Source organism: Prosopis cineraria, unplaced genomic scaffold, assembly GCF_029017545.1.
Source record: "Prosopis cineraria cultivar Desert tree isolate PC_DT_omini unplaced genomic scaffold, ASM2901754v1 PC6, whole genome shotgun sequence".
NCBI lineage: Eukaryota > Viridiplantae > Streptophyta > Magnoliopsida > Fabales > Fabaceae > Prosopis > Prosopis cineraria.
This window is the reverse complement of record NW_026555337.1, coordinates 43,353,485-43,364,039: the sequence shown is the minus strand read 5'-3', so window position 1 is coordinate 43,364,039 and position 10,555 is coordinate 43,353,485. Positions and strand designations below refer to the sequence as shown.

Below are 10,555 nucleotides of genomic sequence, written 5' to 3'. Positions count from 1 at the left end.
TGATATAAGTTTCACTTAAATTGTCACTTTTTACTTGCTATAAAACTAATTTAAATGAAATGTCAATTGAAAAAAAAAATTAATTTAATTTAAAATTTAGAGTCATTACACTAATGGACTAAAAATTTATTTTTTTAGGTAATTCTAACGCATGTAAACATCATCTTTTTAAAAAAGATGGAAGACAATTCATATATAAGACAATTTTTCCTCATGCTTTAGATTATGCAATAACTCAATCTCAGATATTATTCAACATATAAAACAATCAAAATTTGTAAAAACATATAAAATTAAAAATATATCACTTTAATATTACAACCAATGAATCATGAATCAATGCTGTGACCAGATCGGCTAGCTATATTTTATTCAACACACATTGCCAATGTATTATGAATACACACACATACATATATGTTGGCTTCTTCAAGTTGTTTTGGTCAAAGACATGGTGAGAAAAACTAACACATTGTTTTCCTTAGCCATACGATCAGCTATTATATTTTGATAACGATGAAAAAGATCATCAGTAATGGCCTCTCCGAAGTGGCTCACAAATAAAGGTTCCGTTGCAGCTCTTATAAACTGTGCAACTTTGAATCCACTGTTATTATCATTGAGATCTTCATCACCACATGCATCCTTCCAACTTACTTCAAATGCTTCCAAGAGATTCAAAGTGAATGAGCCTTCTTTTTCAATCTCTAGCACCAATTCAGATGGAGATGGACAGTAGAGAGGAAGGTTGAATGAATCTACCTCATCTTCCTTTATGATTCCCTACATCACTCACCAAAACAAATTATTTTATGGAAGAATATTTTATCGTGACTTTTTTTTTTTCATGTATTTCGAAGAAATTTGTGTTATATATATATATATATATATAGCCAGTACTGGCAGAGCCACATTATGGTGATTGTGTGCAAATGAAGGGCCTTACTTTGGACAAAATTACAAATATGGTGTGTAAATTTTGCAACTTTGCACCCCTTTATTTTTGATATTTTGCATCCTTTGAATCAAATAAAAAAATATTTGGGTTTAAAAGCTTATTAGGCATGTAATATTTTAATGATTGAGATAAGATATGAAGAACATATTTATAAAAAAATATTATATTAACATGTTCAATATAATTTTTTTAAAAGAAAAATAATGATAACTATTGATGTTATTACAATTTTAGTCTTAGTGTAATTATATATTATTTTTTAATTGTTTAAATTATTTTTTTAAAAAAAAGACTAATTTTTAAATTAAATTATCTTCACTCTTTGGCTTCGAATCTTGGCTCTTTCACTATATATATTGTCAAATTAGAAAAATGTATGTACCGTACCTCCAAAACCATGTCGTTGAGTGCCTTAGATAAAAGCTCCCAAATGTACTTAGATTCATGGCTTGATGGGTAATCATTGCTTCTTCCTGCGAGAGTAAGAACCATACGACCCCCTTCAACAAGTTCTTGAGCACGACACTTGAGAAACGAAGAGAAATCTCTTTGAAATTGGTCGTAGTATGCCTTTCGGACATCTAAAGGGCTCGTGCTTGCAATGTAAATATTGCCCTTATTGTTCTCTACATGCTTCGGTACCTATGCAAGTGAGAACTGATCAGAAAGTAGAAACCGCAAGTAGAAACTAAAACTAGAAATCAGGAATGACAATATATCAACAACACCCTGAAATCAAATTAAATACTGAAACAAGAGTTGAGGAGGTGTCGAGTGGCTCTAACCTTGGAACCACACACGTATATACCTCTGTTTCTAAATATAAAAAAAATAACTAACTCATACAGTTTAAGAAAGTTAATTAAGTGTAATATTATATATGAAAATTTAAGAACTGGACTTACTTATCCTTGTAATTAATGAAATAATTTTGTTTAGTGAAAATAAACATTGACTTTAGGAGGGACAACATGGGAAAAAATGTGATAAATGCTTCTTGAAAACTTGTAATTTTGCTTATAAATAAAAACAAAGAGGAACATGGTAGTTTTCTCTTATATTCAAAAATGGAGGGTAGTTTCTCTTATATTCAAAATGGAGTAGTGTATGAATTTAATCATTTTATTTTAAATATTAGTTTTCCCACACCATATAAGATTTTGAAGCAAAATTAAAAAATTTACAAACTTATTTACAACCCTAAAATATAAATACTTGAAAGTAAATAGTAAAATATAGCAACAAATAAATAAAATATTTATTCTTGGAAACATAATAAACCTTTTTTTCTAAAGGAATTTTTATGTTTAATTTTAAAAGTAATCATAAAAAGACATTCAGAACAAAAAGATAAATGGCTCTCTTTAACAAAAGTTAATTTATTAAAAAATGAATTCAAGTATCAATTTTGAAGTATTGCTGACTTGCAAATTAAAAGTATCGAATACATTGAAAATTAAAAAGATAATTTTTTAGTTAAAAAATCATTTTTAATACTTTATGATATTTATCAAAAATATATTGGCGCACATCAATATCGGATACAATACCAATATACCACTATCGATGCATCAAGCAATTTGAAGTATTTGAAGTATTGCTACTTTATACTTCGTTAGCCTTGGTTGGTGTTGTCGCAAATAAGGCTTCAGTGGATGTGTTTTTGGGGATTGCAAAGGCCAAGAGGGGTGGGGAGAGGAAGGAGAAGGTTAATTAGGTGAGAGGGTGAGAAGAAGAGGAGATTACTAAATTGGAAGGAGAAGGCAAGGGGCAAACGGTCAAAAAATTGGACCGCAAATAAATAATTCTCCAAAATTTCACAAGAACGTGAAGGATACTTTCATGCATGGGTTTTTATAGAACTGGCTTCCATATTTGGAAACAAAATCAGTGCTCACCAAACAACGCAAATTTTTGTAGTTCCTTTTCCATTTTCTCTTTCCTATAGCGTTAGCCAATCCAACCAATTATGCCGTGAGGGAATCAAAGCATAGTATGAAAATATATATCAACTTTCCCAGTTGAACCGTTAAACTAGTATTTTAATTGGTTTAAAAAATGATTGGCTTATTATCACGATTCAACTAAGATTTTGATCATTAAATTTTGAATTAGTACTTTGAATGGTTTAAGGATCTATCTGGTGTTCAGTTCATTGCATAAAAGCAGCTCAAACCACCTATGAATTGATAATCACACGGACTAACTAATGAACCACACTTTAATTAGTTTACAAATATTGATACTAAATATATTCTCAATATATAATCTTAGTAGGCAGAAAAACATACTAAATAATGCAAAGAGAGAGTGATTAAGTATCCATACTTGAGATATCCAATGAAGACTGTTGGAGGAATGAACAAAATCCAATGAATTAGTAGGAAGAATTCTGCCATAAAAAGAACCTGGAACCCCAGTGATGTAGCATTGATCAATCCCGCCTATCACTCGCCTGCTTAGGTTTTGCTTGAAGCATTCAAGAGACTTGAAGATGTTGTTAAAATCGTTGGCTGGGAGGTCATTCAAGAAGATGATGTATTCTGGAGATTCATGGTTTAGGTCTCTACGTAGCTTCTCCACATTTTGGATCAATTCACCAGTCACAAACAAAGCGTTTGGTCCTGAAGAACAGCCCAAATCAGCAATTGCTAGGGTTCGTGGGAGTCTTTCTTTGTAGAAGCAAGTTATTGCTTCCTCTCTTATAGGTTTAGTTAAGGTAATCGACTTTTGCTGCAAAACAAGTTATTTTTAAGTATATGCAGTAGCAGTATATTTTATGAATTTTCTTATACCTTCATGGAAACATGCACCAATAGAAATGCCAGAAGAATTTGATGAATAGATATATACCTGTATTAAGGAATTATTAGCATAGCTTGTTTCTCCAGTTCCTCCATTCATGCGCAACACTCGAGCCACATCCATTCTCAGATTTATGCTTTTACAACTATGTTCCTCTCTTTCTCTCAAATTTTTCAAAGTGGTTAGTACTAGACCCAAAAAACTGGATGATATATATATATATATATATATATAGAGGAAGAGAGGTGATTGACAATCTAGAATTGAGAGACACTCTTATTACTTCCCATTGTGAATAGATCCCTCACCTGCTGTATTAAATAAAGGGCTATGCAGGCCCACTGCCACATCCATGCCTAACTTTTCTCTATTTATTTTTATTTCCAATTCCATCATCTCTGATCTCCACTTCACGTCTCAACCAACACTTGTTGGTAGGAATGGTTCTCCGAAGAAAAAAAGAAATCGTAGGATTTGGAAACATATTTGCTTTTTCTTGTATCGGTAAATGAGACCACACCGTAAACTGAATCACTTTCTTACTGGGTTCAAGTTTTCACAGCGTAAATAACACAAAAGTGTGTGTGTGTGTGTGTGTAGAGATAGAGAGAGACGTATGCAACTTCTTCACCAATCTGATAAGAGAGTTCGGTTCTTCTCTTGTATTCCCGTAAATGCAATATGGGAATAACTACTCTCACTCTTTTTTTTTTTTTTCGGGATAAGTATAAAGAGTAGGTTCTGCCAACATTAGAGAATATCTATCATGAAGTTTTGAACATTGTGGGTTCCTAATTTTTTTTCTGTATAAAATTATGTACTCGAAACATTTAATGTGGGCTTGAGCCAATACAAACCCAACTAAAGTAGATTAGATGAAGAAAAAAGTTGTTCATGATTTCTTCAAGGTGTGTGTAGGACTTTCTTTGAAGCTTAATTAATTCGCCTCCACATATTCCAATCTTTGGGTGCAAATTGGATTGTTAGTAAATTTTCTTCATGATACAATGAAAACCTTTGAATATAATTTGCACTCCCAGGACTTAAGCTAAGATAATAATGATTTTTACAAAGTGATAATTTAACTTTATATCTAGTGCATTCAAAAACAAAGGTAAAGATTTTGGATATTTGAATGTTAGAAATGAATGATATTGAAGAGTATTTATAGATGATGAAGTGATCCTTGAAGTCGTGCCTTCTATGCAATAAATTTTTTTACTTAAAAGTCATAACCCTATGTTATTTCATGAATCAATATGGTTTAATATTTAATAACTCTTTAATATGTATAAGTTTTCATGAAAAATAACCTTTTAATATGTAGATTTTTTCAAATAATATTTTCTTTCACTAAGTGACACATTTTGATTTTACAACCTTTCAAACGTGTCTTGAGAAAATTAGTGAGACATGACCTTAGTGACCAGTGGTGGAGTCAAGACTCCTATAAGATTATAAGAGAAGGAAAAGGAAAAGAAATAGAAAAACTAACTAAAAGAAGCTCAAATAATATCTTCAAAGCTCTTGATCACAACTTTTCCTATTAATACCTAAACTCTAGCACAACTAAGATCCCAAGTTGAGCAAGGCACAAATAGTATCCAACCCAAACATTTATTGCTTAGCGAAAGACCCGCATAAAGTCACAACTTTAGCTAGTTTTGCACGCTTCTCTTATTTGCATGATTAATTGTTTTTGTGCTTGATTTCTCCATCTAAAAGTCTTCCAATGGTATTATCAAAAGTCTAGAAATGCAAACATTCAAAACCGTATACTAAAATAACATAAAATTAGTCTAAAAATAACAAAATAAAGTCATGGTGTGAATTTTCAAAATAATACGCATGTTGTCCTAACTTAAGTATTCAAAATATGTACAATTATTCCAAAATATATTAGAATATAAGGAAAATATATTGAAATAACATGAAATTCTAAATATTAACAAATATAAATGTTCATGATGTTTTTGAGATCTTGGAAAAACGTACCTTCCAGCTTAACTTTCAACAAGCATTTGAAAAAGTTTAGCACGATTCAAAAATTCATCCATTTGAGCCAAAATTGAGAGCTCTTTTGAAAGGTATGAACTTTCAGGATGATTCCAAAATCTTGTAAAAACTCATCATCTTCCTCAACTTGCAACAAGCTAAGTATTTAAAGAAGTCCAGCGACATTAAAAAATTTGTCCATTTCAACCAAAATTGTGACTTACCAGCAATTATTTTAAGGGAAAATTGGCCTTAAGGACCAAAACGCTTAAATATTTAGGGATAATTATAAATTCGGAAATAAAACTGGTAGGAGACCATGGTCCTTGGGGGATAATGTTTTTCCGCAAAAATATCAAAACACCCTTCCTTTTTCTGCTCTCATCTCCATAATATAGATTATTAAAAATTCAAGGATGACTTCAGCAAGTCAGTATAGAAAAAGGAAATGTATTTTGTCATTTTGTTGATAATACATTCTTACTCCAGGATCATCATCCTCTGCAGGTTTTATTTATGCATTTGGGACTCGAGCCTAAATATTTGAAACTTTTGATTCATGTGGCCAATTTCCCCTTATTTTAAAGCCTGCCGCATATACTTGCTACGCTCTTGAAGATCTTTTGCAAATACTGCACGTGCGTTCTTGCTTTTTCATAAGTTGACATGTAGGTAATTAATATTGCACGTGAGGTAGCCCTTAAAATATTGTGCTATTGAAAACATAGGCCTCCCTTGGGTGCAAAAACCGTGTGAATAAAATGCCTCTAAAATGTGAGGCAGACAGCTTGCCAACGTTTTTCCATTATAACCTTAAAATTTTTAGGTAAACCAAATACTGTCACACATGTCAACATCATCTTTTAAAAAATATGGGTTTAAAATTATTTTTAACTTTTAGCTTTATTTAAAGGGTTATTAAAAGTAATAAATTTAATTATAAATTAATTCTGTCTTCCAATATTAAAAATTTTATCCTTTATCACCCTAATATTAAAAAATACTTAATGTTTGTTGGCCATAAGTGAGTCTCACTATATTTTAATATTTTTTTATAAGTTAATAATTAATTTTGCCGCTAAACTTTTATTTGAAGGGTTAATTAAGGATGATAGTTTATAAAATATTACAATTAATAGTATAGTTTATAAAATATTTATCCATATTTAATAGAATTTAAAATAAATATAAAGTAATTTAATTTTTATGAATACTTTTTAAAAATATATTAATTACATCTTAAAACACTAAAAATATTTTACATTTTTAATAAAGTGAGTAATAATTTAATTACATTTATTTAATTTCGATTAAAAAGTTTTTTCCCCGATCGAATGGAGCCTTTGAAATCGGTGGAAAGAAATTTGCTCTCTGGCTTAAGTCGGTGAGGATCGTCTTCCAATTCTGTTCTGGTTTCTTTACCTTTTTGTTCTATTGAATAAATTGCGTTCCCACTGTTTAGTTTCATTTTCTTCAAGTTTTTCTGGTTGATTTGCTTAGTTTGGTTTAAACCATCAAAAATTTTAAAGCACGACCTTATTATGGATGTGGAATTAAAGTCGTCTTACCTCTCACTTCACATATTCCAGCGTCAATCTAGTTCTCTACTCTGACATTATTTTTATGTAATGAAATATTATTATAAAATAGCAATTTTTTCAGACGTGTCAAATAATATTTTAACTTGAGCAAAACAAATTTCTTTTCCAAATGAATCCCATGGCCCAGTTTACCAAATGGGCTCAAGACCACAGCCCAGTTTTCACAGTGGGTTCATTATATGGGCTCAGATTCGGTTTAATAAGCTTAGCAAATTCACGAACGCATTTTTGCACTTCTAAAATCATATTAGCATTCAATGCATGACAAAAGTCATATGCGTGAATGCAGTAAAGGCCTTTGAGAGAGCTACTTTTTAATTGAATTCAATAATACTCGAATTTAACCTGGCCAAATAACTATATTAAAAAAGTCATATGCAGAATATTTTTTCAAAAAAAAAATAATGGGAAGAAAATCTCAGTTGTTTTGGCAAACAACAAACATGTAAAGAATATATACGAATTAAAAAAGAAAAAAGAAAAGAAAAGCAAGGGTGGGGCTGTAGGTACAGATTTGTTTGACTGATATAAGGAAGGGAAAGAGAGAAAGAAAGATGTTTGAAAGTGAAGAAACTTAGAGGAAGGAAAGTGGAGTGATGCGTGATTGAAATTGTCAAGGCAATCTTTAATCCCAGAATAAAAATGAAGACTGATAAATAGTTTGTTCGACGCACATTGCCAATATATTATAGAACCTGGCTTCTTCAAGTTGTTTTGGTCAAATACATGTTGAGAAAGACATACACAATTTTTTTTCCTTCACCATACAATCAGCTATTATATACTGGTAACAATGAAAAAGATAATCCATAATAGTTTCTCCGAAGTAGTGGCTCACAAGTAGAGGTTTCATTGCAGCTCTTATAATCTGTGCAACTTTGAATAATTGAATCAAATGTTTTTATTATCATTGATTTTTTCATCACATGTAGCTTTCCAACTGACTTCAAATGCCTCCAAGTGATTCAAAGTGAATGAGCCTTCTTTTCCAATCTCTAACTGCAATACACATGGGCATGGATAGTAGAGAGAAAAGTTGAATGACTCTATCTGATCTTCCTTTATGATCCCTATACCACTCACCAAGATGAATTCTTCCATCATGATTTTATTTTTTTGGATGTATGTGGAAGAAATCTCGTGTTATATATACATAATCAAATTAACAATAGGGAAAATGACATTCAAAAATCTCCTATGAACATTTATTACTTTTAAGGACCTTGCAATTTTGAAATTTCACACAAGGGTTATGGTCTTGGCTGAAATTAAAACTTCTTTGAGTTAATTTGTTTTCGCACCTTTATTTTATATTTTCAATACGCCATATGTATTTTCAGCATTCAATATTTCATTTTTTTAGTAGTTATATACTTAGATACTTTTCAGGCTTAAGGTGTATTTTTTTTCTAACCTATTCTTTGAGAAGCGCTCAATGTTCTAAAATATTTATCATGACAAGTGATATTTTCAATCAAACTTATGCCTTAGTGAGCATTTTTAATGGTCAATGTTGGTGTATTTAATATTAGAAGCAAATATATTATGTTTTAATTACTTTAGGGTTGAAATTGTTACAATAAATAGTTTAGAACAACGCACTTCTTATAATAGTTCGGAGGCAAAATACACTTTAATCTTATTTTCAATACTCAATTTTGATGTTTTCTTTATTGAAAAGAATTAAAGATTAAGTGTTGAAAATATGGAAGATGATTATTAATAACATTTAAGGTGACTATTGAAAAACTGAAGATTTGAGTTTTGAAATGCTAGAGATAATTATTGAAAATGTGAAATATGAGTATTAAAAATTTGGAAGTTGAGTATAGAGAATCCAGTAGATGAGTGGCTGAAACTTAATGTTGATGGTTCCTTTGCTGCAATCTAGAAGTATATTGGGACTGGGGGATGGTTTGTTCTGAAACCACAATGGTGAGTTTAAAGTTGGCTTTATATGAACAAGTTGAGTGATGGAGAGATCCATTGTATGCTGAATTATGGGTTTGCATGTGGGTCTTAAATTGGCATGGGATCTTGAATTTTGGAAATTCATTATGGAATCTGATTTGCTTGACACTATTGAGGCAATTATTGGCAGCCCACCACTACACATCAACACATTGATCTTATTGAGGCAATTATTTTTATTAATGAAATCAAATCCACGCCGGATCATGATTGGGTGGTGATTGGCCAATGGATCTTTTGAGATGCTAGTGAAGTAGCTAATGCTCTTGCTAAACAAGCGCTTTCCTATATTCACGGTTTTCATTTTTTGGGTACCCCCCGGGGTATTAAGCTTAGTTTTGCAGCAAGTCATTAACACTGCTGAGTAGTTTGTTTTTTCCCTTGTTATAAAAGAAGTTCTATTGTAGCTCTTATAAACTGTGCAACTTTGAATTCACTGTTATTATCATTGAGATCTTCACCGCATGCATCCTTCTAATTTCAAATGCTTCCAAGAGATTCAAAGTGAATGAGCCTTCTTTTTCAATCTCTAATTCCAATTCAGATGGAGATGGATAGTAGAGGGGAAGGTTGAATAAATCTATCTGATCTTCATCAGACAATTTTTTTTATTGGAGAACATTTTATAATGATTTTTTTCATGTATTTGAAGAAAATTGTGTGTTCTTTAAGTACTTACACACACACACACATTCTTAGTGGTAGAGCTACATTATGGTGATAGTGTGCAAATACACCCCCAAACCCCCTCACTTTAGAGAAAGTTATAAATACAACTCCTTACTCTTGATAGTTTGCACCTTTTGAATTAAATAAAAAATATTTGAGGCCAAAAGCTTATTAGGTATATAATAAGCTCAATAACATCAAAAAATTTATCCATTTCAACCAAAATTTGAGCTCTTTCAAAGAAAACGGTTTAAGGAACTTTAAATTGGCCATAAGGACCAAAAAGCTCAAATATTTAGGCATAATTTCAAATGTAGAAATAAAGCTTTGTAGGAGACCAAGAATTTTGAGGGATAATATTTTTCAGTCAAATGTCAAAACACCCTTCTTGCTTTTTTTTTTTTTTTTTGGCACTTGTCTCCAGAGCATAGATTATTGAAGCTTCATGGATCACTTCAAGGTCATTACCAAAAAAAAAAAAAAGGAAGGGTATTTGTTATTTCCACTGAAAATATGTCGTCCCTCTAGCGCATGGTTCCCTGCAGATTTTATTTCT

At 31.1% G+C, this 10,555-nt stretch overlaps 1 protein-coding gene across 1 annotated transcript; it reads right to left on the bottom strand.

Annotated features, from left to right (window-relative positions):
• Positions 1-429: 429 nt before the first annotated feature.
• LOC129314203 (S-adenosyl-L-methionine:benzoic acid/salicylic acid carboxyl methyltransferase 1-like) lies at positions 430-3,886 on the bottom strand. The gene is made up of 4 exons (XM_054957562.1): positions 3,812-3,886; positions 3,287-3,691; positions 1,346-1,600; positions 430-783 (listed from the first exon to the last, which is right to left on the bottom strand). Exons 1-4 carry the CDS (start codon positions 3,884-3,886, stop codon positions 430-432), a joined length of 1,089 nt encoding a protein of 362 aa, XP_054813537.1.
• Positions 3,887-10,555: the final 6,669 nt, after the last annotated feature.

Excerpts from the sequence above, each read along its gene's own strand:
- LOC129314203 (XM_054957562.1), bottom strand. The coding sequence starts at position 3,886 with ATGGATGTGGCTCGAGTGTTGCGCATGAATGGAGGAACTGGAGAAACA. Across the intron at positions 3,692-3,811 it reads CTAATAATTCCTTAATACAG|CAAAAGTCGATTACCTTAAC; the intron begins GTATATATCTAT and ends CTTGTTTTGCAG. Across the intron at positions 1,601-3,286 it reads GTCTTCATTGGATATCTCAA|GTACCGAAGCATGTAGAGAA; the intron begins GTATGGATACTT and ends TCACTTGCATAG.